This window comes from Suricata suricatta, chromosome 16, assembly GCF_006229205.1.
Source record: "Suricata suricatta isolate VVHF042 chromosome 16, meerkat_22Aug2017_6uvM2_HiC, whole genome shotgun sequence".
Lineage (NCBI taxonomy): Eukaryota > Metazoa > Chordata > Mammalia > Carnivora > Herpestidae > Suricata > Suricata suricatta.
The window spans coordinates 44,995,296-45,022,239 of record NC_043715.1 but is presented as its reverse complement, the minus strand read 5'-3'; the positions used below and the strand labels follow the sequence as shown (position 1 = coordinate 45,022,239).

General features: G+C 52.5%; 1 protein-coding gene across 3 annotated transcripts; it reads left to right on the top strand.

The window, feature by feature from the left end:
• Positions 1–11,379: 11,379 nt before the first annotated feature.
• On the top strand, positions 11,380–25,430 carry HNRNPL (heterogeneous nuclear ribonucleoprotein L). Of its 3 annotated transcripts, none has more exons than XM_029925009.1 (13): positions 11,380–11,448; positions 15,766–15,884; positions 16,480–16,717; positions 16,843–16,928; positions 17,707–17,803; positions 17,886–17,958; positions 21,347–21,418; positions 21,530–21,810; positions 23,019–23,140; positions 23,399–23,600; positions 24,275–24,332; positions 24,435–24,530; positions 25,020–25,430. In XM_029925009.1, the coding sequence occupies exons 3-13, from the start codon at positions 16,493–16,495 to the stop codon at positions 25,076–25,078; spliced, it is 1,371 nt and encodes a 456-aa protein (XP_029780869.1). In that variant the 5' UTR covers positions 11,380–11,448; positions 15,766–15,884; positions 16,480–16,492; the 3' UTR covers positions 25,079–25,430. The 3 variants fall into 3 exon arrangements, with proteins under 3 accessions (XP_029780869.1, XP_029780868.1, XP_029780867.1); XM_029925008.1 differs by lacking the exon at positions 11,380–11,448 and adding an exon at positions 13,609–13,887; XM_029925007.1 differs by lacking the exon at positions 11,380–11,448 and adding an exon at positions 13,609–13,887 and having other exon boundaries at positions 21,347–21,810.
• Positions 25,431–26,944: the final 1,514 nt, after the last annotated feature.

Below are 26,944 nucleotides of genomic sequence, written 5' to 3'. Positions count from 1 at the left end.
AACCAAAAACACAAGATCAGGACCTGAGCCAAAGTCAGACACTCAACAGACTGACCTACCCAGGTTCCCCTGAACTGTCATGATCTTGGTTTTTATGGGCTTTTTTGTTTTTATGTTTATTTATTTGAGAGAGAGCAGGGGAGGGGCAGAGAGAGAGGGAGACAGAGAATCCCAAGCAGGTTCCGTGCTGTCAGCACACAGCCCAACAGAGGGCTCAATCCCACAGACCATGAGATCATGACCTGAGCCAAAATGAGGAGACGGAAGCTTAAGCAACTGAGCCACCCAGGTGCCCCTCACAGATTTATACATAAGCCAACATTCATCAACTTGTATGCTTTAAATATATGTCCTTTCTTAGGTGTCACTTCTAAGTGTGGGAGGGGGAGTGGGTGTCACAACTGTTTCATGTAACTGAGAATTTTTCCCCTACTGGGCTGGCTTCACTCACTAGCCCCTGAGGGCATCGGAACTTTCAATCTGAAGCCCAACAGACCACGAAGGTACTTCTGCTTAGAGCCCTGAAGAGGCTTAAAGAAAAGAAAAGGAAAGAAAAGGGAAGGGAAGGGAAGGGAAGGGAAGGGAAGGGAAGGGACGGGACGAGACGAAATGAAACGAAACGAAACGAAACGAAACGAAACGAAACGAAACGAAAAGAAAAAAGAAAAGAAAGCTGATCTATTTCTGCTCTCGGGCCTGTCACATTTCTCTCTGGAGCCCCAGAGCCCAGAGGGGAACAATTTCTTGAATGAAGGAAGAGAAAAATGAGAATATTCATGGGGGCGGGGGTGGAGGAAGGCCAGCAGATGGGACTGTGGTTGGCTCTGCCCGCCGCCCCAGGCACAGGGGAGACGGTGGGAAGGGGTGGGGGGCAGATGGGAAGGGAGGACCGGTGGGAAGATGGCTGTGGTTCTCTCAGGAAGCAAGAAGGTCACTGCTGAGAGTGAGGATGAGGAAGGAGGTCTTGGGGATTTGAAGAGAAGTGATCTGGGAGAGTCCAGGGCACTGGGACACAGACAGATTTACTGAGCAGCACTGCGGGTCCACTCCAAGTGGCTGAGCATGAACCTAAGGCAAGGCTATGGGGCGCCTGGGTGCCTCGGTGCGTTAGGCATCCGACTTCGGCTCAGGTCATGATCTTACGGTTTGTGGGTTTGAGCCCCGCGTCGGGCTCTGCACTGACAGTTTGGAGCCTAGAGCCTGCTTCCAATTCTATGTCTCCGTCTCTCTTGGCCCCTCCCTGCTCATCCTGTCTCAAAATAAACATTAAAAAATATTTTAAAGCAAGGCCAGTTATCATGGTTGTATATTTGTCTCCACCCACATTCAAACACACAGGTGGAGCCTTCGATCTAATAAGGAATGTGGTTTTACCAGAGGAGTATGGCGGAGCAGAGAGGTGTGCACACGTGTTGGTCACACGACATCATGGTTGGTCAAGGAATTGAACCTGTGTGAAGATATGAGGGGGTGGAGGCGTAGAGGAAAACTGCTCGGGTCAGCGAAATGTTGGAGTTGAGGTTTTGGAGGGAATGAACTAGAAAGACAGGCTACAATGGGCGGTGAGTGGAATGCGTGAAACTGAGGTTCTGAGAGGCGGTGGTTACTGAGACAAGATGTAGGTGTGCCCGTGGGGGGGGAGGGGCCGGGGGAGGACAGGATCACTGGAGAAGAGGAGGTCTAGGCACCAAGAGGCCAGATGGCCCGAGGGTCACCTACCTGGGTATGGAAATCACTGAGGAAAGGCTGCATGGAAGGCAGTGAGCTGGGAGCGGAAGTCATGGAGAATCTGTATTCAACAGATGAATACAAACACGGATGTCCGTACAGTGGAATATGATTTGGCCACAAAAAGGGAGGAAGGACATCCCATAACATGGTTGAAACTTCAGCACAACAGGTCACATAGTTTATGATTCCATTTATATAGCAAATTCATAGAGACAGAAAGCAGGTTAGCGGTTGCTATGGGTTGAAGGCAGGTGACTGCTAACAAATGCAGAGTTTCTCTGGGGAGTGATCAAAAAAGTTCTGGAATTAGACAGTAGTGATCATTGCCCAATTTCGTGCATAAAATCCACTAATTTGTAATCTCTTTTTTTGTTTTGTTTTTAATTTTTTTATGTTCTTTATTTATTTTTGAGAGACAGAGAGAGACAGTGGGAACAGGGGAAGGTCAGAGAGAGAGGGAGACACAGAATCTGAAGCAGGCGCCAGGCTCTGAGCTAGCTGCCAGCACAGAGCCTGACATGGGGCTCGAACCCACGAACCGTGAGATCATGACCTGAGCCAAAGCCAGACACTTAACCGACTGAGCCACCCAGGAGCCCCTAAGTTGTATTCTGTAAAAGAGTGAATATATCTCAATAAAAAAATTTTTTTAATCTGATCTTGTTCTGTTTTTTTTTCATTCTCGATCAAAACACTTTGACTTACAATTTTAATGTAACTATTAAGCTTGTCATTTCTTTTTTTTAATTTTTTAAACATTTATTTATTTTTGAGAGTAAGAGACAGTGAGAGAGGGAGAGGGGCAGAGAGAGAGACACACACAGAGAATGCGAAGCAGGCTCCAGGCTCTGAGCTGTCAGCACAGAGCCTGACCCGGGGCTTGAACTATCAAGTGGTGAGATCATGACCTGAGCAGAGGCCGGACACCTAACCAACAGAGCCCCCCAGGCGCCCTGAGGTTTGTAATTTCTTAAAATTCTCACTTGGCTCTTGGAAAGAGTTGCGTCTACACTCTTGGTCTTCGTTAGCAGGAAAGATACCCAATTCTGCAGCTCTCCATTGGAAAGGACCTGGATGTAGAAGGGCCCCAGCACAGCCTCTGAGTCCTGCCAAAAGCTCTAGAGAATCCAGAATGATATAGTTTCGCCAAAGAACGCAGTGCGGATCACCTGGGATCAGGTCGGCGGAGGAAACAGCACCGGGGCTCATCTGCACACCGCTGCCTGCAGGACAGAGCCCACCGCCTCCAGCCGTCCGTGCGCTGTCCTCTGAACAAGCCACCTCCAACAGGAACCCAAGGTGCCAGCCATGTCAGTGTCGCCATGCCAGCCCCCATCACTCAGGACTTTGGACCCTCTCATGGTTCTTTTTTCAGGCCAGAGGCTGCATCCCCGCCTTGTCCCGCTGGATGCCATGGACCTGTCCCCACCACCTCTCTGAACTCAACTCCTCTCACACACGTCACCACTGTTCAACTGAGTCACACTTCAGTTCTTTTTTTTTTTTTTACACTTTTTTTTATTTTTGAAAGAGAGAGACAGAGCGTGAACAGGGGAGGGGCAGAGAGAGAAAGAGACACAGAATCCGAAGCAGCCTCCAGGCTCTGAGTTAGCAGTCTGCACAAAGCCTGACACAGGGCTTGAACCCACAAACTGTGAGATCAATGACCTGAGCCGAAGTCGGACACTCAACTGACTGAGCCACCCAGGTGCCCCCACACTTCAGTTCTCACTTTAGGGCTTTTGCGTTTGCTATTCCTTCTGCCTGGAATGTTCCTTCCTCCAGCATTTCGAATAGCATGTGAATACACACACACACACACACACACACACACACACACACACGACTCACTTTCAATAAGATAAAGTAAATGTAGAGGTGTAGAGGTGTCTGGGTGGCTCAGTGGTTAAGCATCTGACTTCAGCTCAAGTCATGATCTTACGGTTCGTGACTTCAAGATCTTACGGCTTGTGAGTTCATGCCCCGAATCAGGCTCTGTGCTGACAGCTCAGAGCCTGGAGCCTGCTTCGGATTCTGTGTCTCCCTCTCTCTCTGCCCCTTCCCTGCTCATGCTCTCTCTCTCTCTCTCTCTCAGAAATGAATAAGTGTTAAAAAAAATTTTTAAGAGAACGTAAATGTAAATTAAAACCAGCTTTTACTGAAAACAGAAACAAACAAACCAGCTTTTACTGCTTAGATTGTTAAAAAATGCAAATGTAAAAAAATGTTGCAGTGTTTCTGAGCTAGTGGAAAAGCAGGTATTTTTATATAACAATGATGGGAACTCAAATTGTTATGGTGTTAATAAAGGGTAATTTGGTGAAGTCTTGCAAAATGTAAAATGTACCAACTGGCAACTATCTTATTTTTTAAATATTTTTTAATGTTTATTTGTTTTTGAGAAAGAGAGAGAGAGAGTGGGGAAGGGGCAGAGTGAGGGGGTAGAGGATTCCACACACTGCGCCACACTGACAGCAGGGAGCCCAATGTGGGCTCACAGTCACAGTGAGATGCCAACCTGAGCTGAAGTCGGATGCTTAACCGACAGACCAAGCCACTTAGGCACCCTGCTGGCAACTATTTCAGCACTCAACTACAAAAAGATAACAGTAAACCCTATCTGTTTGGGAGAAATTAGGATGCAAATTATATAAAACATTTAAAACTGGAGGATGCAGCTAAATCAGCATGGAGAGGGAAAGTCATAGCCTTGAGGAGCTTTTTGGAGTGACAGTGGGGAGGTCGGGAGCCTTTGGTGCAAACAGGTGATTTTGTTAAAGCACCGGGACAGGACCCGTGGGCAGGAAGAGCTGTCCTGGGTTTGTGAAGAGGTCTTCATAACCTATGAAGTTGGGGAGGGAAAGTCAAAAGGGAGGCCTCCGGAGGGACTTTGATATGCTAAAGAGGACTCTTCAAATAGTTGAGGCCTTGCTCTCTTCGGGCTAAGGTTGCTTCCCTTTAGTAAGGCAAGAACAGTAGGACTGGAGGGGGTTCCCGGAGGAATGTTCTACTCTATTTGCCTAAGTATTTGTCAATGGGCTGCAGGTTAGAAGGAAATTTAATTTCACCTGCGTTTCCTTCTTGCCTTGATTCCCCACATCACTATGGAGGGGTGATGCTGGGGTTCAAGGAAACTGAGTCTATAGGTTTCATTAGGTTATTGGTAAGATTGCCTTTTTCTTGTAAATTACCAAGACATTTGTAAACTGACTCATGGACACCCAAACTCTGCAGGACTGTGATCTTATCAGTCATTTGTTTTCTTTCTTTCCGTTGTCCTTGGGCAGCCGGGAGTGCCTGAGGGATATCACACTCATGGGGGGGGGGCACTAACTTGCACTTTGTCCTCAGCCCTCCCCACGTTCCCTCATCATCCTCAAATGCTTATATTGGAAAAGAAAAATCTTTGAATTAATGAGCTTTCCCAATATAATGTTTGGAAGGAGAACAGCAGAAGAAACCCAAAGACAGAAGGACATCATAAACATAATAGCAGAGTAATTAATACAATACAGCGTGCCTGCTCTGGGAGACAGCACTTGTAGGCAGATATCGGAGAGACGGACGTCTGCCTCTGTGGAAAGTGTCCCCCAGGCTGATCATGACGGGCAGTGTTGGTGGCAGTAGAGGCCTGGGAACAAATTCAGTGTCCACTCATTAGACAGATTACGGGACATCCACCCAAGGAAAACTATCCAGGCGTTAAAAAGAAGGAGACCCTCTCCTCTACTGCTAGCGGGAGATATAGCACAGAGAGTTTGAAAAACAATTTGACGTTATCCAATAATGTTGACAGAAGATGAACACGTGCACCAATGATTCCCCTTCCTATTGCCCTGGAAACGTATGCATTTGCATAAGAAGACAACACCAGGGGCGCCCGGGTGGCTCAGTCGGTTGAGCATCTGACTTCGGCTCAGGTCATGATCTCATGGTTTGTGAGTTCGAGCCCCGCATCGGGCTCTGTGCTGACAGCTCAGAGCCTGGAGCCTGCTTCTGATTCTGTGTCTCCCTCTTTCTCTGACCCTCCCCTGCTCGCACTGTCTCTCTCTGTCTCTCAAAAATAAATAAAAAACATTAAAAAATTTAAAAAAAGACAACACTAGAAGATTAAAGCAGCCTTTTTTTTCTTGTTTTTTGTCCTTCACCCCTCCCCCCACAAGCCATACTTTATTTACAAAAGTAATGGTCCCACTTGGAAGGAAAGCAAGCCTTGCTCTTATAATAGCAAACATAGAGGTGGGAGCAGGGGGCATGAGGATAGCTTTGAGACATGTGAAAATCACGGCTTGGGTGACAAAGCTAGTTCTGGGCACCTTCTTGGGCAGAAAGATCTCAACTTTGACACTGTCTCTCTGCATTTTCTAATTTTATCCCTCTATATTTTTAACAGCACTGAGAGCCGTAACATCACTGATTTTTACCAAGGAGGCAGGTCAAGAAGCTCAGTCAGCCAAAATCAGAAAAGACTTAGGTCTTGGAGGCCATGTCCAGTGGGAGCCAAGTTCTAGAAAAACGTGTCACATTCAGTCCTTGTTTTCTGTTCTTTTACTATTTATTTTATAGTGGAAGAAAAAGACAACCAGCGGAAGAAAGGGGTATCCACGGTGAAAGTCCTCCTAGTGGCCAGATTACGATTTCTTTTTTTAAATTTTTTTTAATGTTTTTATTTATTATTGAGACAGAGAGAAACAGAGCATGAGCGGGGATGGGGCAGAGAGAGAGAGGGAAACACAGAATCTGAAGCAGGCTCCGGCCTGTGAGCTGTCAGCGTATAGCCCGATGCGGGGCTTGAACCCACGAACCATGAGATGATGGCCTGAGCTGAAGTCGGTCGCTTAATCGACTGACCCACCCAGGCGCCCCTTGATTACAATTTCAAAGTGAGTAAGGTTTGTGAAAAACCTTCCTGGGGAGCGACGCTCAGGGCCGATGGCAACAGTGCTTCTCAGCCTCGGTCATGGCTGACCTCTGTCCCAAATCCCACTCTGCCTTTGTCTTGAGGTATCTAGGAGAGACTGAGCATTCCTTCCTTATAACCAAATACTGACAACCACCCAGATGCCTGCTATCATAGAATTGATAAATTGTAGTACATCCATACAATGGAGTATTACATAGCAATGAATTAACTACGAGGTATTTTGGGGGTGCCTGGGGGGCTCAGTCGGTTGAGTGTCCAACTCCTGATTTCGACTCAGATCGTGATCCCAGGGTCGTGGGATCCAGCCCTGCACCAGGCTCTGCACCAGACATGGAGCCTGCTTAAGATTCTCTCTCTCCCTCTGCCCCTCTCCCCAACTCACATGCGTGCTCTCTCTCTCTCTCCAAAACATAAAAAAAGAGATATTCTTACCATCACAGAAGAATCTCAAAAGTATAATACAAACAATATGATTTCATTTTTATTAGGGCTCTAAATTGGGAAAACAGAACGACAGATTGTTCTGGAATACATAAAACCATAAGCAAAAGCAAGAACGTTATAAAGACAAAATCCAGGATAGTGGTTATGTCTGAGTGCAGAGATGGTGACGTGGTTGAATAGGGATGTGCAGAGAGCACCCTAAAATGCTGCTAATATTTTATTTGTGTAACTGTGTGCCCACTATCTGGGTATTTTATTACAATTTTTAAGCAATGCTTTGGTTACACACATTTTCTCATAAAACTCTTAGGAGCAAAAACTGAAAACAATGAAGCAGCTCTTTTTTTTTTTTTTGACGTTTATTTATTTTTGAGAGAGAGACACACAGAGTGTGAGTGGAGGAGGATCAGAGAGAGAGAGGGAAAGAGAGACACAGAATCAGAAGCAGGCTCCAGGCTCTGAGCTGTCAGCACAGAGCCTGAAGCGGGGCTCGAACCCACGAACCGTGAGATCATGACCTGAGCTGAAATCAAGTCAGGCGCTTTACTGACTGGGCCACCCAGGCGCCCCTCTAAGTTTTACAAGCAACATCATTTTTACATGCATGATACTTTGTTTAAACTATCAATTGTTGGTGTTTTGCTACAATTTTATTGTAAAATGTACATTATCACTAAATGAACTTTGATTTTAAAAATCAAATTAGCTTTAGTTGTATGTTATTTTTTACAAATGGAGTTGTATAAAGGGTAAAACAAAAAAAAATTTTTTTTGGCAGTTAAGAAAAAAGGTTACAGGCCAGGGGACCCCCAGGCACAGGTGTGAGAGCTTGTCCATGTCCTCAGCTATCCCTGGTGGACAACTGGTCCTGGGGGGGCCATGGTTTGCGCTGGAGGGAGGGGGGGAGGGAAGGAGGGAGGGAGGGAGAGACACAGAGAGAGAGAGAGAGAGAGAGAGAGAGAGAGAGAGAGAGAGAGAGAGAGAGGGAGGAAGAGAGAGAGGGATTCTCTTTCCACAAGCAGCTTTGGGAGTGATAGAGCACGGAACTGGGGACCTTGGCCATCACTGTGAGCCCCGCGCCGGGGATGGTTTTGAATCATGGGGAGATTTGACCCCTCAGCCTGTCCTGTGGGCTTTACTTTCAAATCAGATCCCCAACCGGCCCACGTCAACCCCTCCACGGCTCACCCGAATCCCAGCCACCTTTTTCTCCAGACTGTTCCACTGAATCAGCCTCCGCACTGAGTTCCTGGCTCCTGCCCTCCACCCCCCCCCACACACACAGGCTGCTTCCCACTTTCCCACACCCACACACGCAGCCGCAGGGCGCTCCTGAGCCAGATCCGTCCTCCCCTGCTGGGAAGCCTCTAGAGGCTCCACCTCAGAGTCAAAGTCAAAGTCCTCCCCAAGCCCATGAGGCCCCTCAGCCCTCTCTAGCACTGTCCCCTCTCTCATCTCTCTGGCAGCCATTGCTGACCATTTACAACCACCCACCCCACCCACCTCAAAGCCGATTCCTGGAACAATACCAGGCACATTTTCACCTCAGGGCCTTTGCACTGTTCCCTCTGCTTGGAATGCTAGTCCTTGGGTATCCATGCACTTCCTCTCTCCCCAGCTTCAAGCCTTTACAAGAATGTCACCTTCTTGCTGAGGGTTTCTCTTTAATATCCTTTTGAGCAAACTATTCTTTTTTTTTTTTTTTAAGTTATTTAGTTTTGAGAGACAGTGTGATCAGGGGAGAGGCAGAGAGAGAAAGAGGCAGACACAGAATCTGAAGCAGGCTCCAGCCTCTGACCTTTTAGCACAGAGCCCGATGCGGGGCTCGAATCCATGAACCATGAGATCATGACCTGAGCTGAAGCCTGACGCGTAACTGACTGAGCCCCCCTGGCGCCCCTTGAGCAAACTATACTTACCTACTCCTCATCCTCCTTCCCTGTTTTAATTTCTCAGTAATAGTGATTACCATGTGATACCATTGTTTTACTTAAGTGTTTCACCAGAGTATAACCCCCAGGAGGGCCCTGGGTGGCTCAGTCAGTTGGGCCTCTGACTCTTGGTTTTGGCTTAGGTCATGATCTCAGGGAGATGAAGCCCCATGTTGGGCTTCATGTCAGGACCTACTTGAGATTCTCTCTCTCTCTCCTTCTTTCTCTGTCTTTCCTCCTCCTCCATGTGCATGCTCTCTCTCAAAATAAATGACTAAACATTAAAAAAAAAGAGAGAGAGAGAGAGACGTGCCTGATGGCTCAGTGGGTTGAGGACCTGACTCTGGATTTGGACTCAGGTCATGAGCTCATGGTTCGTGGGTTTGAGCCTCAGGTCAGGCTCCACTCTGATGGTGTAGAGCCTGCTTGAGACTCCCTCTCTCCCTCTCTCTTTCTCTGCCCCCTTCCTTGCTCACAGGTGCATTCTCTCTCTCAAAAGAAATAAACTTTAAAATAAATAAATAGTTTTTAAAAAGAATATAATCAACTAAGTCCACAATAGCCAAATTATGGAAAGAGCCCAAATGTCCACCAACCGATGAATGGAAAAAGATGTGGTGTGTATATACACACACAACGGAATGTTACTCAGTGATCAAAAAGAGTGAAATCTTAACCATTTGCAAAAACATGGATGGAACTAGAATGTATTATGCTAAGCATAATAAGTCAGAGAAAGACAAATATATGATTTCACTCATATGTAGAATTTAAACAAGACTGATGAACATAGGGGAAGGGAAGGACAAATAAGATAAAAACAGAGAGGAAGGCAAACCCACGAGAGACTCTTAAATACAAATAACCAACAAAAGGTTGCTGGAGGGGAGCGAGGAGGGGGATGGGCTAAATGGGTGATAGGCATTAAGGAAGGCACTTGGGATGAGCACTGGGTATTACACGTAAATGATGAATCACTAGATTCTACTTCTGAAACCATTATTACACTTAGGTTAACTAATTTGGATTTAAAAAAAAAAGAATGAAACCCTAGGAAGGAGGGAGTCTTTTGTACCTTGTTCACTGTTTAATCCCAGGTGCCCCCACACTAGTGTTAACTCCGTGAACATCCCTTGAATGAATGAATGACCCTAGGGTAGATTCTTAGAATGCTGAAAACATACCCACTTCTAGCCCCAAAAGAGCCCAGATTTAGTGAAGAGACAGAAATTAAATAACTAGATGTCTTCACATGGTAATAAGAACAAACAGGGAGAGAGGCGCCTGGGTGGCTCCGTTGGGTAAGTATAGACTTCGGCTCAGGTCATTATCTTGTGGTTTCTGAGTTCAAGCCTGGCAACCAGCTCTGTGCTGACAGCTCAGAGCCTGTAGCCTGCTTCCCAGTCTGTGTCTCCCTCTCTCTGCCCCTCCCCAGCTCACACTGTGTCTCCCAAAAAATAAAAAATAAGAGGGAGATAAATGGGGAGCCATGGTTTTAACAGCGTATGGCAGCTAACGCTGAAGTGATCTTTGAGCCGTCTGATGAGGAGCAAAGATTTGGGAGAATATTCTAGGTGGAGGGAGGAACCAATGCAAAATCAGGAATGAGCTCTGAGCATTCGATGAACAGTTGAAATACACATTCTTTCCCTTCTCTGGGCCTAGATTTACCTCATCTGTGAAACGGGGGTAGGCCTGAGGTCCCTTTGCTTCCAGACATTCTCACCATCCCTCAAGAGCACCCTAGTAGGCAGGTGCTATTACCACTGGATCAGGGAAAAGAGGCCCCAAAAGGCTAAATTACTTTCCCAAGGCCACAAGAGTTGCAAGGGCAGCCTCCATATTTGAGGCCGGCATTCTGGCCCCGGCGCCCGTGCCCTTAAACGCCACTGCGTATTGCAGCCCACGGAACCACAAGAGACAGGTACTGCAGTGCGGCAGTTACCTGCTTTTAGCGGCAAGCAAAGCCCTCTACAGCCCTCTACAAGCGGGGGGTTCCCGGATATGTCGCGGGCATCCGAGCCGATTTCCCCATCTGTACAGTGTGCGCCTCAACGTTAACCTCAGCTAACACTTGGCTGACCAGGAGGAATGAGGCTTCACTGCCAAACAACTGCGTGACTTTCCGAGATGGAAGGTGGGGGGAGGGGGGCGAGGGGTTTGGGTGTTTGGGGAAAACAGAACGCGGAGCCCTAACGTGTAAGGGTTCATAAGTCTTTCCATTCCTTTCTGGCGTTGTTCCCTCCATTCAACCGCGGAGCAACTCTCGATCTCTCACCCCACCCCCACCCCATATTTTTTTTCCAGGCTGAAAAGAGGTCGTGGTCCCTTTAAGGCCCGCCCCTCCCTCCCCCAAAACTTCCCAGTGACTGCTCTCTTTTCGATCCCGGACGGCCGGCCAGGCTCGCCGCCGAGCTGGTAGGGGCTGGGGGCGAGGGGTCGGGGAGGGGTGCAGGGGGATGGGTGGGAGGCACCGCCCGCCGCCCGCTGCCGGAGCGCAAGGGGCGGGGGAGGGGCGGAGGCAGGGAGCGAGGCGGTGCAGAGAACGCAGCCGCCCGGTCGCCCGCCGTGGGTGCGGGCCCGCCGGCCAGCGATCCCGGAACCAGTGGCGCCGAGGACGGTTCCGCCGCGTCCCAGCAGCGCCGGACGGCGTGAGGGGCGTACGGGCCGGGCGCGGGGGCGGGGAGGGGAGGGGCCCCTCTCCCCTCTCCCCCCTCCCCACACCGCATTCCCGTGACGTCGGAACCTCGCGACCCCGCCCTTCAGTGGGGTCCGCCCCGCCTCGCTCCCCTCGCGCGGATCACGTGTTGAAGGAGCTGCGCCGCCCCCGGTTGTGTTCAGCTGGCCGCTTCGGATCTTCCCGGTGTGACGGGGCACTGATTTAGATCCCCATCAGCCCACTCCCAACTTTCTTACCTTCCCAAACCCGCTGACCCACCATTCCTGGCTCACTGACCCCATTTCAAACTTAGTTTCCATGAGGGCTCCTGTTTTAGGAACCCTCTTTCACCCACTGGGAATGTTCCGAAGCATCTTTGGGGCAGTCGCCCGTACTTCCACGACTCTATCCTCTCTAAGCGCGCGTCCTCCGCCTCCAGCACTCAGCCCCGTAACATCATAGCCCTTCGGCGGGATCCCGGCTCAGCCTCCGGCCCTGTCCCTCAGTTCCGGCAGTTAGGCGTCGATGCACCCTAGAGACTCAGAGGGAGGGCATTATCTTTGGGGTCTCCCTATCCCGTTTCCAAGAAAGGAAGACCCGCTCCCTCTGGACGCGTAGACCATTCGGGCTGCGTTTTTGCAGAGCGCGAGCGCTGGGTCGGACCTGGCTCGCCCTTGCCCCCGCTGGACTTCCACGCAGGAAAGAGTCCCCAGACTGTTGCAAGCCAGAGAGGTCAGGGCTGTCGCATGGAAACCACTGGCCTGAGTGGTCAGTGGTTGTCACAGGGTAGGCTTGTAGTCAGGGCTGGTAAGGACCAGGAACACTTTGCAGAGCGGAAACTGCTGCACGGACAAGAGGAGTGATTCCTCCGGCAGGAGGGGTAGTGGGCAAAGTGTTCTAGAGGCAAGGACCTGCCCGGGCAAAGGTCGAAAGGTGCGTAGGAGGTCCTTCCCTGTGTGCAAATTGAAAGGCACTATGGTGGCTGAACTTAGAGGTGGAGCGGTGAAATGACCCCCTGCGGAACTAAGACAAGCACCACCAGCAAATGGTTTTCTACTGAAAGGGTTAAGTTTGGGTTATTGAAATTCTTCCGGCACTGTGAAGGTTCAGGGTGGAGAGAAGTAAGGTACAGATAGTGGCGGGGACAGAGCTGCAGTGGCAGCCGCCCATCCGTCTTGGTCTAGCCTTCCGGCGCTTCCCACATGTTAATAAGTACTTGGGGTACTCCAGGCCTTGCCAGGTGAGGGGGTTGCCCCGCCTCCAAAGATGCCCGGAAGCCTGTTCGCGCTTGCGCTCTCGCTTTGGATCCTTTCCTTGACTGCGCCAAAGAGCGCCTACCGGCCTGGGAGGACTTCCCTTTTTCACCCAATCAAAACCCACCGGTGGTCCTACTGCCTAGTGAGGGGACCTTTTCCACTCTTCATTGACTAATCGAATAGAGACGAAGAAGAATGGCATCTGCAGTAACCACTGGAGAGTGGCAGAAGGGAGGGGTTTCCTTTTCTCCTTAACGAGTGGCGCTGTGACTGGAAGACTAAGAAGTTTCGGTTTGAGGGATTTGTGAGGAAGCCAATGAAAGTGGAAAGAAGGCGGGGCTGTTAAAGGCGAGTGGGGAGCGCCGTTCCAATCACGTGTCCCAAAGGAGGCCAGGCCGTGCCAGAAATCCGACCAATCAAATTGGAGTTTATTTTAAGGCGGCGGGGTTGGCGAAATGACTGGCAGAAAGCATCAGCCTATAAGGAGTGTCCTAGACAAACGAGGGCGGGCGCTCATGCAGAACGGCGTGGGCTGTACCCAATAGGCGCGCAAGGCGTGCGGAGGCTTCCCCTCCCCCCTTGGCGGGACCAGTGGCTCCCCCTATCGGGTGGGGGCGGCGGGTGACAGGCGTGTCCCTCCCCCAATGAGAGGCGGGGGGAGGCGGGTTCTGCGCCGCCATGTCGCGGAGGCTGCTGCCCCGGGCGGAGAAGCGGCGTCGGCGGCTGGAGCAGAGGCAGCAGCCGGACGAGCAGCGGAGGCGGTCGGGAGCGATGGTGAAGATGGCGGCGGCGGGCGGCGGAGGCGGCGGTGGCCGCTACTACGGCGGCGGCAGTGAGGGCGGCCGAGCCCCTAAGCGGCTCAAGACGGACAACGCTGGCGACCAGCACGGAGGCGGTGGCGGCGGCGGTGGAGGAGCAGGGGCGGCGGGCGGCGGCGGCGGGGTGAGGCCAGGGTCTTAGGCGCCGGGGACAGCCGAGAAGGGAGGGAAAAATTTCCACTTTGAGGGTATTCAGGGGGGGGGGCCTCTGCGCACGCGCCCAAGGCCTTCGTGCTGTGACGGGGTGGGGGAGGGGCGGGCGTTGAGCAAACGGCGGGGTTTGCGCGAGGACAGGCGCTTGCGCGTGCGCTACTCTGAGCGTCGCGGAGGGGGGCGGTGTGGGAGGCGGAGGAAGTAGCTCGCGCTGCGGCGGCGCAGTGCGCAGGCGCCGCGGGCTGGGGTGTGGGGGGCCAGGCACGCGGCCGAGCCGGGTTTTTTTCCCCTTTATCGTTTAATTCATGGCCCTCGTGCGCAAGCGCGCTCTTTCTGCTTGGGCCTCGTGGGCGGTTGGGGGGGTGGTACCGCGTGAGCGGGAATGGGTGGGCGGTGGCCTTTTCCGCGCTGGAGTGGGGAATTCTGCCCGATCACTATTGAATCCATACAGTGTTCTAGTTTGTCTCAATAGAGAAGATCATATTTTAGGCTCTTCCCCCAGAACAGAATGTGTCCCCATTTTTGTGGGCAGTGAACACCGGAAGAAAGACTCGCGAAAGGTCTTTCTAGCCAGCCGTTTGGGAATTGAACCAACTTTGGAACCGCCACAAGTTTGCTTACAATTTCCGGGAGTTGACTGGCTGCAGTGGGTTTGGTGAACCAAAATGGTTTCTGGGGGTGAGAGTTCACGTTTTCAGTCTTAGTCGGAAAGGACCACCATTTGTTCCTCCTGGCTCGGAGCCCAGTCCCTACTCCCTGCAAGTTCCTGCAGCCCTCTCCCGTTCAGCCGTTTGCAGGGTTTTCCACGCTTTCGTGGTGACCTGTAGCTGTGATTTACTAGTGGTTTAACCTGTGCCGGGCCCTGTTTCCCACATTAAAAGAAGTACCTTAAGCAAATCTTTAAGACTTTTGTATGAGATACAGGACGATATTAACAGTCTGGACTTCGAAAGCTGAAGTGAATTTGTCTAGATCCCGTAGCAGGGGGAGGGGCCAGGGTTCGAATTTATGGGCTATGGAACTGCACACCGCTGAGCTGGTAACCACCATCGGCCTGGTGTGCCTCCCGTGGTCTCTGTGGTTCATTCCTGAGATAGGATCCAGTTCTGCCCCTGTTCCCCTGGTTTTTGCTTGGTGGCGCTCAGACAGGACCTTGGGCCCAGAGCCCAGGAAAAATGGAGAAAGTTACTTTTCTCCTTATTCCCAAAGGCTTCTCTCTGTGTGTGGGTGGAAATATTGTTCTTGGAAGGGAACGATCTGGGTTCTTAGCGTGTGGGTTGGAGTTTCATTTTCTTTCGGAAGGACCTTTTTTTGTCTTGTTTTTCTTGAGGGTGGCCTAGCCAGGCAGTCGAGATGACTGGACCTGGGGATGTGTGTGGGGAAGGGAACAGTGATGCTCGGCTGAGTGATGTTGGCGGCTTGTTTCACTGGGGAAAGGGCAGAGAGTCTGTTGGGTGTGGAGGGGATGTTCTGATCCGGGTTGCGGTGGAGTACTGCTTGAGCCCTTGTTGGAACTGCCATCCCTCTCCATCCCAGTCTTTCCCCGTTTCCTTGACCCCCCGGGAAGGGAAAAGTTCTAGGAGGCAGGTAAGGTATGGGACTTGCTTCGTTTTCCATTCTGCCTTCCTCAGAAACTGCAGCCAGGGCCTTAGGGAAGTGGCCACCCACTCTGGGCCTGTACTTAGCTGGCCCCAAACCCTTTTGGTCTAATTGTGTGCGGCGCCATCCTTTGTTGTCTGTGCGTGGCACTGAAGTGTTTTATCTGATTGGGTCCCCAGCAGCACCGAGGGCAGTGGGCCACCATCTTGTACAGCAGGAAATGAAGTTATGTTCTTGCTTCCTTTCTCAGGAGAACTACGATGACCCCCACAAAACCCCTGCGTCCCCAGTTGTCCACATCAGGGGCCTGATCGACGGGGTGGTGGAAGCTGACCTTGTGGAGGCCTTGCAGGAATTTGGACCCATCAGGTACTCTGCTCAGAGGCCAGGGGTGGACACAGAGGGGTCAACTCCTCAGTGTGCTGTGTATTCTTAGTTTCCAGTTGGAAGGGATGTAGCCAGTTTGACTCAGGGTCCTTGGCTATGTCCTGGGGCTTCTCTACTCTTGGGTTTAGCTTTAGTACTTGGGTCAGGTTTAGTTAAGTTTCAGGTCTTTTTTTTTTTTTTCCTCCTTCCTTGCCTGCCTGTAGTTTCTAGTCCGCCTTCTCTCATTCAGTGGATAGTTACTGAGTGTATTTGTCACACATTAGGTGCTGGAAACAGAGTAGCAAATGAGATTGTCTTGGCCCCCTCCCAGATAGCAGCCTACCCAGAGTGGTCAGCACTGTGAAAGGAAAGTCCAGGAGCCTGTAGAAGGCATCTGACTCAGTCAAGGGAGGAGGATTCAGGAAGGCAGGCTTCTCAGAGGTGATGCTATATCTTTCGTCTGCTGGGCCACTTCGGGTGCAGGGTGTTCAGATCAGGAAACCGTGATGGAGGTCTAGAGGAATCAGTTCACAGAAAGTGGAATGTCTTCCTCTTGTCTGTTCTCTGGGAGCACTGAAAGCTGTGTGCTCTTTGCCAGCTATGTGGTAGTGATGCCTAAAAAGAGACAGGCGTTGGTGGAGTTTGAAGACGTGCTGGGGGCTTGCAACGCCGTGAACTACGCAGCCGACAACCAAATCTACATTGCTGGCCACCCGGCTTTCGTCAATTACTCTACCAGCCAGAAGATCTCCCGCCCCGGGGACTCGGACGACTCCCGGAGCGTCAACAGCGTGCTTCTCTTTACCATCTTGAACCCGATCTATTCGATTACCACGGTGCGTGCCGGCGAGCCTTGTTTTACATGCTTCTGTGAGATCTTCCTTCTTCCCTTCCCGTCCCCTCATCTGACGCAGACTGACCTGCCAGCGCCCTTTCATCCTTGCCCGTGTGCTTTTTACAGGATGTTCTTTACACTATCTGCAACCCTTGTGGCCCTGTCCAGAGAATTGTTATTTTCCGGAAGAATGGCGTCCAGGCCATGGTGGAATATCCTTTGCTGGGAGAAGGCTGTTCTTTGAGGTGGGGGTTCTGTCCTTTAATGGGCGTGGAACTTCCCGAGTGCCTGCTGTTTGCCATGTGACTTCATAGAGTCGCCGGTCTGATGGGAGGGGTCGTTGAGAAGCAGTCCGTGACGTGGTGTGAAAGCTCAGGGTCAGAAGTGCCGTGGGGGGGAAACGGGGTGCTGGGAGTGACCAGGAGACCCGACAGGGTGTGTCTGTTTTTATGAGGAGGTAGGAGCTGGTGTTCAAGACAGGAACTGGTTTCTGCAGACATCCTCAGGTGGGCGGGAGCTTGGTGTCGGCGGAAGCAGAAGGCCTGACAGCTGACGGGGCGAGGGTTCCCTGCAGGCGGTGGAAGAAGTCAGCAGGGCATCCTACGCAGAGGAAGCTGCTGACGGAGTTCCAAGGCGGGAGCATCATCTGGTTGATGTCAGAGATCGTCCAGCTTTGATCAAAGCACATGGCGTGAGAGAGAGAGGACTGGACTAAAGAAGAAAGTGGCTTAGCCTGGGGTGGTGGCGTAGGGGGCTTGCTGCCACTCTGGGCTGGGAGCACAGACGACAAAGGAACTCTGGGTAGAGGCCGCTCGCCCAGGGCAGCGCTCCGGCCTGTTTCCCTGCAAGCAGCTAGTGATCGGGCACTGAGCACCGGTGCAGAAGTGCACATGCAGTATGGTCTTTGGGTGCTCCTTGTCCTCCTTTCCTGGGTCAACTTGAAGCCCTTCCCAGAGCACCCATCCCAGGGCTTTCCTTAACTTTACTCACATTTGATTCTGTGCAGAGTGCCCAGCGGGCCAAGGCCTCACTCAATGGGGCTGACATTTACTCAGGCTGTTGCACTCTGAAGATCGAATATGCAAAGGTAGGTCTGGGAAATCACTGCCCCTTGTCGGCTTCCAGGGAAGACGGGGCCTGGCTAATTGCAAGCTGTCTTGTCCCTGCAGCCTACACGCTTGAATGTGTTCAAGAACGATCAGGACACTTGGGACTACACAAACCCCAACCTCAGTGGACAAGGTAATCCTGATGGCCACTTTCTTCTAAACACACCCGCCTTGCCTTCACTTGACTAGTGCACTTCATAGACCCGGGCTCAGGGTTATGTAATGCCATTGGGCTCCCCGTGGACATGGGAGGGCCTGGGGGGTGGTCAGGTCTCGGAAAAGACACCCCAGTGGGAGATGGTGAATGAAGGCCTCTGTAGGTCCTAGCCGCTGCCGGGGGCCCTTTGATGTGGCTGAGGGTGCGGAGCCAAGGCAGAGGCTTGGACGGGGTGGGGAGCAGGCCCTCAGCTGAGCACAGGGCATGGCGGTGGCTTATAAACTGGCAGCAGCTCCCAGATGGATTCTGCTGCTTCCCTCCTGGGACCCTGCTCAGGGATACCGGCTCTCCGTTCTCACTGGGCCAGGAGTGGTTCTCTTGCTTTCCACTACCGAGAGGGCCTGCAGCGGGGAGGAGGGAGCAGACTGGGGAGGCAATAAGGGGCTCCTGGGCCCCTGGAGCAAGGCCTTTGAGCAAGTTGACCTTGTGGAGGTGAGACACCCTGGATTGGAGCAGGGCGGACACGCCTCACCTCACTTGTAGAGGGGACGCAACATCTCTGCGGGGGCCCAAATGGACAACCCCCTTCCTAGAATCTGTCAAGAATGGTCTGCCTTGGATAGGAGGGGGAGGTGGAGGATTGCCTTTGAAAACCAGCCGCACCCCCTCAGCAGGACCGTCCATCTCTGTGTGTCTTGGTCTGCTACATCGGACTAGGCCGCAGGCTGAGGGAGGAGGCTGAGCGCTGACCTCTCACAGGCTCTGGGAAGCCAAAGGCCCCCATTCCTAGGCAGGCCCGTCTTGCTCGCCCTTGCAGCTGGGAAGCAGTGGGCAGGGTGGGCTAGACTCTCCCCAGGACCCTCACAATGGGCGCTGTGGGCATGGCTGCCCCTCCAGAGATCAGAGGCAAATTGGTGACCAAGTGAATGTACCAGAGCGGGCAATGGCATTACATGACCGCTAACAGAAACATGGCAACCAACCATTTCTTCTCCAAGGAACACAAATAGAAGATGTGCAGACCGGCAGGGGCTAGTGGCAGGGGCCGGCTGTGCATTGGTTTCGATGCCTCTCAGCTTTGGCCGCCCCGAGGCTGGGGGTCAAACACGAGAGCTGATGAGGGGACCTGGAGCGAGGCGGTGCTTCGCCACCCCTCGGGAACCGTACTTCAGCGGCTCTGCCTCTGCACATTGCTCACCAACACACAGGGTAGAAACCACTAGCTCTTCCTGGAGAGAACAGAACACGCAGCCTGCACCACGTCCCCAGAAACAGCCGCAGACTTGAGCTCACTACATCAAGAACACCACACCGCGCTCCAAGGAACAGCTCCAAGCACAGAGACAGAGGCAGACAGAGACAAAGAGAAAGAGACGCAACATGGCAGCAGACACTGCTTTTTTATTAAACATTAAAAAAAAAAAAAGGCAAAATCCAAGCAAACTTGAACCCGAGAATGTACACAGAAGTAGGAAACACAGAGAACAGAGCTCTCCCAGCCAGCCAGCGGCGCTCTTTTCGGAGAACGTTTCATAGACTGAAGTAGATTCCATGGGCCTCCAAGACAATAGGATCCTCTCTCCATTCCTCGCCATATGGGTTGTTTTTTGGTTTTTTTTTTAAGTCGTTTGGTTTGGGGAGGGCCTTTTTTTCTTTTCTGTTTTGATATTTTTATTTTTTCCGCAGTCATCGGCTGCCAACATAATCTGCACCAACTGGAGATCAGAAACCAAAAAAAAAAAAAACAAAAACAAAAAACCAAACTTAAGCCACAACAACAACAACAACAACAACAAAAAAAACAGACCTAAAACCAGACAGCCAAACAGCTCAGAGGTACACGGTTACCTGCTGGCGGGTAGCTGGGCGCGCTCCCAAGGCCAAAAGCGCGGGCGTAGTGGGGCCCCCGGCACACTTCATATCCAGGAGACACGCACACGGAGCGCCACACAGCCAGAAGCACCGCACCACCGCACTGCAGCACACAATGTGAGGAGGTGACAACACGGAGGGACACTACCCACTTCATACACCTTTATTTTCCACTTTCTGGTATCTTCTGAGGACAGAACATCTGTGAGCCATTTTTGATTAAAAGCATTGACTTTTAAAAAAAACAATTCTTAAAAAAAATTGTAGCGGATGTGTACCGTGACTTGTATTTATGACTGTAAAACCATGTGATGCAGGGTCGCAGTGTATGTTTGATGGGACGCCATCTTTCAGAACTGTGCTAACTCACTGTTGAAGCGTCCAATGGTAAGAGAAAATACAGATTTGTTTTTTGTGACAAATGGACATTGTACTCTGTACTTCTGCTGTAAGTAGCCCTTTTCCATCTTTGTAATGACTGATTGTTGGAAACGAAACCCAGGCTGGGTGGCAGCAAAGGGCAGTGGTCTCGAGCCATGGGTTTTGGAATCGGCCAGACCTGGGTTCAAATCCTGGCTCAGCCGCTAACTTGCTTTGTGACCTTGGGCCAACATATGTCTCTTTACTGCTCAGTTAAAAGTTAAGTGCTCGGGTTCCTTATCTGTAAAATGGGGCCAAACTAGCACCTACCTCATAGGGTTGTTGTGAGGAATTTCAGAAGCGGTGATGTCTGTAAAGCGCTTAGCACAGTGTCTGGCACTCGAGCGCTAAAGTCATGTAGCGACTCTGGACTGCATCCGGGGTCTGGGGTGGATCTGCGCCATTGTCCGGGTCTGAGAATGTCGATGCCTTGTATATGACTGCTCAACTGAACTGGTTCTCATGTTGCCCTGCTGTCCTTGCCTACAGTCCCTCTTCTGGGGTCGGGTGTGATGGGGAGGGGCGGGGCTCCGGGGGGAGGGGCGGGGTTGAAGAAGACTGGGTCTAGAGAGCCGGGTGGGCCTAGAGCTCCCAGAACCTTGGAATTTTGGGGGTCAGATTTTATCTTTCTGACCTGCCCTTCCTTGTTTGTCTTCCTGCTCTTTGCTCCCCTCCCTTCATCGGGACTTAACTTGAGAAATCTGTTGTGGCCTCCATAACTTAACAGCCTCCAGAGCATCTGCAGGGCTTCCCGGAGGATCCAAGAGCGGGGCCTCCCATTTGGGCTGGGGCAAGGGGGAGCAAGCCTGGACGCGGGCTCATCCTTCCCAGAGAAAAGACACTAGCGTGGTACAGGCCGGGGAAGGGCAGTGGGCTCCGGCCTGGATGCTCGGGCTTCACGCCCACCCAGGGTCAGGCCACAGGAAGGAGGGAGGCCCCAGCAGCTCGGGTGAGGAAGTGGGGCTTTGCCTAAAGCTTGCAGGAACCGGAGGTCTTTGAGGTCAGCTTCTAGTCAGGAGGGAAGACTCCCTTTGTTCAGAGGTAGGTTCTAACTCTTTTTTTCTGTCCGCAGGTGACCCTAGCAGCAACCCTAACAAACGCCAGAGACAGCCCCCTCTCCTGGGAGATCACCCCGCAGAATATGGTGAGGGCAGGGGGTTCCCCTCCGTGGACTCCCGTGGCTCATGTGCCCCTGCCCGCCGCCCGCAGCGCAAATTCTCACCCGTCCTCCCTCTCTTTCCTTCCCACCCCCCAGGAGGGCCCCACGGTGGGTACCACAGCCATTACCATGATGAGGGCTACGGGCCCCCCCCACCTCACTACGAAGGGAGAAGGATGGGCCCACCCGTGGGGGGTCACCGCCGGGGCCCAAGTCGCTACGGCCCCCAGTATGGGCACCCCCCACCCCCTCCCCCACCACCCGAGTATGGCCCCCACGCCGACAGCCCTGTGCTCATGGTCTATGGCTTGGACCAGTCTAAGATGAACTGTGATCGGGTCTTCAATGTCTTCTGCTTGTATGGCAACGTGGAGAAGGTGAGCTCGCGTGCGGCGCGTGGGTTCCCTGCAGACCTGCCAGCCCGAGCCCTGAGCTCTTGCGGGGCAGGCTGGGCCGGGCTGGGGGCGAGCTGGTCCCGAGAGGGGCACTTCCTTGAGCAGGGGACCAGCTGCCGATATTTTGTTCGGCCCTCACTGTGTGGCTGTGTGGGGGTGTGTTAGCCCCCAGACCTTTTACCAATGTTACACGAGTGTGGTTTAGAGAACTTCATGTGGCTGAAGATTACCGTGTCAGGATTCTCCCAGAAAACTTAAAGAGGATCTGGCAACACCGGGCCTTCCTGCCTTGCCTGTGTGACAGGTGGCTGTTCACGTCTGACCGGGTGGCTTCTTGGCCTCTTGTCTGAGCCTGCAGCCCCTGGCTTAGCCCACGCATCAGGGCAGCAGCGGCTGGTGCCAGCTACACACTCCTGTGTGTCAGGCACTATTAAAAGTGCTTGGCGCGTAGTAACTTGCATCTCGCTGGAACCCTTAATTAGACAAAGAGGGAAGTGAAGGCACGGGGTAAATAACTTGCGCAGGCTCACAGGCTTTTATGTGGGAGCGGGCCTCCGAGCCAGAGAACAGAGCTGGCCTTCAGTGCCTCTGTTAGTTTTAACTTACTACCTTTAATGCTTTTACACACACAGGGTTTTTTTTAACGTTTATTTTTGAGAACACGAGCAGGGGAGGGGCAGAGAGAGAGGGAGACACAGAATTTGAAGGCAGGCTCCAGGCCCTGAGCTGTCAGCACAGAGCCCAAAGAGGGGCTCAGATTCACAAACTCTGAGATCATGACCTGAGCCGAAGTCAGACATTGAACTGACTGAGCCACTGAGGCACCCCTTTATAAGTATTCTTGAGAGAACACACGCTTGCATGAGCAGGGGACACGGAGGGGTGGGGGGGACAGGATCCGAAGCGGGGTCTCCGTTGAGAGTGGAGATCCTGATGCTTTCTCTCCACGTCCCCCTGGCTTTTGTAGTACTTCATTAAGTGACACACCCGTGGGCCCTGTCCTGACATTTAGGAATGCACTGTTGAGCCGAGCACTTCTTGTGGCTCAGTTCTCCCGAAGCATCTTTCATAAGTGAGGAGATGGAACCCTTTCTCCAGAGCTGGGGGTTCTGGTGTTTGAGACTCAGGACGGTCGGGACAGGGACACTGGAGGTTGGACGATGGCGCTGATCACTGTTGCCATCCCCCAGGTGAAATTTATGAAAAGCAAGCCGGGGGCCGCCATGGTGGAAATGGCTGATGGCTATGCCGTGGACCGGGCCATCACTCACCTCAACAACAACTTCATGTTCGGGCAGAAGCTGAACGTCTGGTACGTGCTTCGTCTCTGCGGGCTCGGGAGTGTCAGAGAGGAGCTGCAGAAGGAGGGAAGCGGGATGGGCCGCTCTGGAAAGGGCCTCGGGGAGGAGGGCTGGCTGCGTGTCCAGGCAGGAGTGGGGTGTGGTGGGAACGCTCCCTGGGGCGCAGGCAAGTCGGTGGGGAAAAGCATGCCGGCCTCGCCTCAGCTGTGGAGCGAGGCCCCCCGTGCAGGGCTCCGGGTCTGACAGAGGGCTCCCCTTCCCCGGTGCAGTGTCTCCAAGCAGCCAGCCATCATGCCCGGGCAGTCGTACGGGCTAGAAGACGGGTCCTGCAGTTACAAAGACTTCAGCGAGTCCCGGAACAACCGGTTCTCTACTCCGGAGCAGGCGGCCAAGAACCGAATCCAGCACCCGAGCAACGTGCTGCACTTCTTCAATGCCCCTCTGGAGGTGACCGAGGAGAACTTCTTCGAGGTGGGTGCCGTGTGGCTGGCCCTCCCCACGGCCATCGGGACCGGCTGTGTGTCTCAGCCTTACGGCAGATCTCTGTGGCTCCCTGCTCTCTGCCAGGCCCTGGGTTGGGTGCCAGGGTTGCAGCAGGGATCGGATAGATGGGCTGAGGACGGGCAGCAGCTTTGCCGGGGAAGATTTCTCCTCCTCTGGGTGACAGCGCGCTGGTCAGAGTCCAGGCTCAAACATCCATGCTGTCAGGCCCTTCAGGGCCTACATAACACCCGAGCAAGGCTTCTGTGAGGGCCGGGTCCGAGGAAGCCAGGGCTGTGAGGGGCGGAGGGCTGACTGGCAGGGAGGGACTTGAGACCCTGTCCTGGCCTCACGTGTTGCTGTTGAGTTCAGCGAACATTTACATCGTGCCGCCCAAGTGGCCAGGGGTGGGGATTTTAAAAAGCAGTTTCTCTGTCGTTGGCGAGATAACGGTAATAGTTACTACTCTGATGATGGTCGTTAACTTCAGTAAAAACAAAGCAAGAGAAGTGTGTCTTCCCTTTTCGGGTCCCAGGGGCACCTTAGAGCGGGTTGTGTGATGGAAGCCTAGAAGCGCTGCAGTAGGATCGTAAGTGCTCCCTGCCGGTGCTTGCACCCTGCCCCGTGGCCCTCCTGTGTCCGAACGCATTTTGTGTCTCTTGCAGATCTGCGACGAGCTGGGGGTGAAGCGGCCGTCTTCTGTGAAAGTGTTCTCAGGCAAAAGTGAGTAACCAGCCCCCGCCCTGGCTCCCCAGTCCTGGGCTGCGGGCGGGCGGCCCCCTGCCTCCCGCCCAGGTCGGCCTAAAATCTCTGCCCTGTGAGCAGGTGAGCGCAGCTCCTCCGGGCTGCTGGAGTGGGAGTCCAAGAGCGATGCCCTGGAGACGTTGGGCTTCCTGAATCATTACCAGATGAAAAACCCCAGTGAGTATCTGTGTGTCCTGCGGCCACTCCCCTCGGGGCTGATGGTGGGCTGGCTTCAGGCCAGAGCCGTCCTTCTTGCCACCAGCACAGGTCCCCAGGGATCTCTCTGCCGCTCCTGACTCGGCCGGGGAACCTGGTCGCCAAGAGATTAGCCCAGTGGTCCCCGTGGGAGGGCCAGCCTGGCTGGCTGCTGCCACTGCCCTGCCAGCCTGACGCTCACTCAGACTAGTTCTCTCGGGGACTGGCGCTCTGTGCGTCAGAAGCTTTCAGTAAATACCCAGCAGTGTCTGTCATGGAGGTTGGCCCAGTACCCAGGAAAGGGGCTGTTGCAGTGAAAGCCCACCCGCCACGGGGCTGGGAATGGGGTTCTCCATGCCGGCGGAGGAAGGGGAGAGGAAGCCCTAGCCGCGGAGAGCGGGCAGAAGGGCGGGGCGGGGCGGCAGCCTCCGGAGGGGGCCCTGACCGACGGCGCTCTCTTCTCCCTCGCAGATGGCCCGTACCCTTACACCCTGAAGTTGTGTTTCTCCACCGCTCAGCACGCCTCCTAATAGGTGCCTAGGAAAAGGCCCATCTGAGCAGGAAAACGTTTCTCTTTCCTTTATGCTGTTTGTTTCCTTTTATGTTTTGTTTTGAGTTTCTTTTTTTGGGTTTTTTTTCCGGCAAAAGTTCTGTATTCCTTTTTTTTAAATGCTAGGTTAGTAGGCTTAACCATAATGGAAACGCTGGAAGTCTGGAGGGGGAGGGGAAGGGGAACTGATAGCTCCCAAGATTAACCTTCACTTTTTAAACAATTATTGTACATGTGATTTTTTTTTTCCTGTTCATACATTTGTGCTGCCTGTGTACTCCTGGCACATTTCAATAAAATTGTTTGGAAAATAAACAGCGTGCTTCCTGGTGTTCCAGGGTGTGTGTCTCCTTCCCTCCCGCCTGGTCCTCTGTGGGGGCGCGGACAGGCCCGCAGCCCCAGAGCACTGTGGGAGTCCAGTTCGCCGAGGGAACTCTGGGAGGGCCGGCGGTGGTCTTTGTGGGCACTGCCCACACATGCCGAATCTGTTTGGAGAGTCAAAGTAAATGTTGCTGAAAAACTTAACATTGACAGAAAAAAACTAAGTTTGTTTTTTTTTTTTCCAAAGCCAAAAAGCAAGGGTCGTTTATTGCAGGTTCGAACCCGGGCCCCTGCTCACTCCAAGCTGGTGGAACGGAGAGAGCCAGAGAGCCCCGTCTTTTTTTTTTTTTAATGTCTTTATTTTATTTTGAGAGACAGAGCAGAGAGTGAGCAGGGGAGGGGCAGAGAGAGAGGGAGGCACAGGATCTGAGCAGGCTCCAGGCTCTGAGCTGTCAGCACAGAGCCCCACGCGGGGCTCGAACCCACAGACTGTGAGATCATGACCTGAGCCGAAGTCGGATGCTTAACCGACTGAGCCACCCAGGTGCCCCGAAAAAACTAAGTCTTAATCCTGCTAAATCACCATTTGTTTTTGTAAGGTTAGAAATTAAGACTTCAGATAAAGGTGAAAGTCTTCTTTCTTCCCAGTCCCTTCAACAATTTTTGGTCCTTTTTATTTCTCTCTTAAAAAATTCTTGGGGCATCTGGGTGGCTCTGTTGGGCGTCCGGCTTTGGCTCAGGTCATGATCTCACGGTTCGTGGCTTCAAGCCCTGTGTTGAGCTGTGTGCTGACAGCTCAGAGCCTGGAGCCTGCTTCCGATTCTGTGTGTCTCTCTCTGCTCCTCCCGTGCTGGCACTGTCTCTGTCTCCCAAAAATAGAAAACATAAAAGCAAAACCTAATTTTAAATACTGCAATGTGATGGAGGGGAGCTTGTGAGTGTGGGGGTGTGGTGGGGGTGGGCCATAGGCAGCAGTAGGGTAGCTTGCTGCCAGTTGTGCCTTGTCCATGCATGTGCCCTTGAAAATGGACCCACTGGGCACCAGGTTACCTCAGTTGGAAGAGCATGCAACTCTTGATCTTGGGTTTGTAAGTTTGAGGCCCACATTTGGTATAGAGATTACTTAAGAATAAAATCTTAGCAGGGCACTGGGGTGGCTCAGTTGGTTGATCATCCGACTTCTGCTCAAGTCATGATCTCACAGCTCAGGAGTTTGAGCCCCACATCCGGACTCTGTGCGGACAGCTCAGACTAGAGCCTGCTTCGGATTCTGTGTCTCCCTCTCCCTCTGTCCCTCTTCCCCATTCGCACTCTCTCTGCCTCTGTCTCTCTCTCTCAAAAATAAATAAAATTGGAAATTATTTTTTAAAAATCCAAAGTTTGAATGGTTAGCCAATTGAGACACACAGGTGCCCCAGGGAATTGAGTGTCAAGTTTTGTTTTATTTTTGAGAGAGAGAGAGCACAAGTAAGCCAGGGGGAGAGAGGAAGAGAAGCGGGGCTCACACCCAAAGCAGGGCTATGTG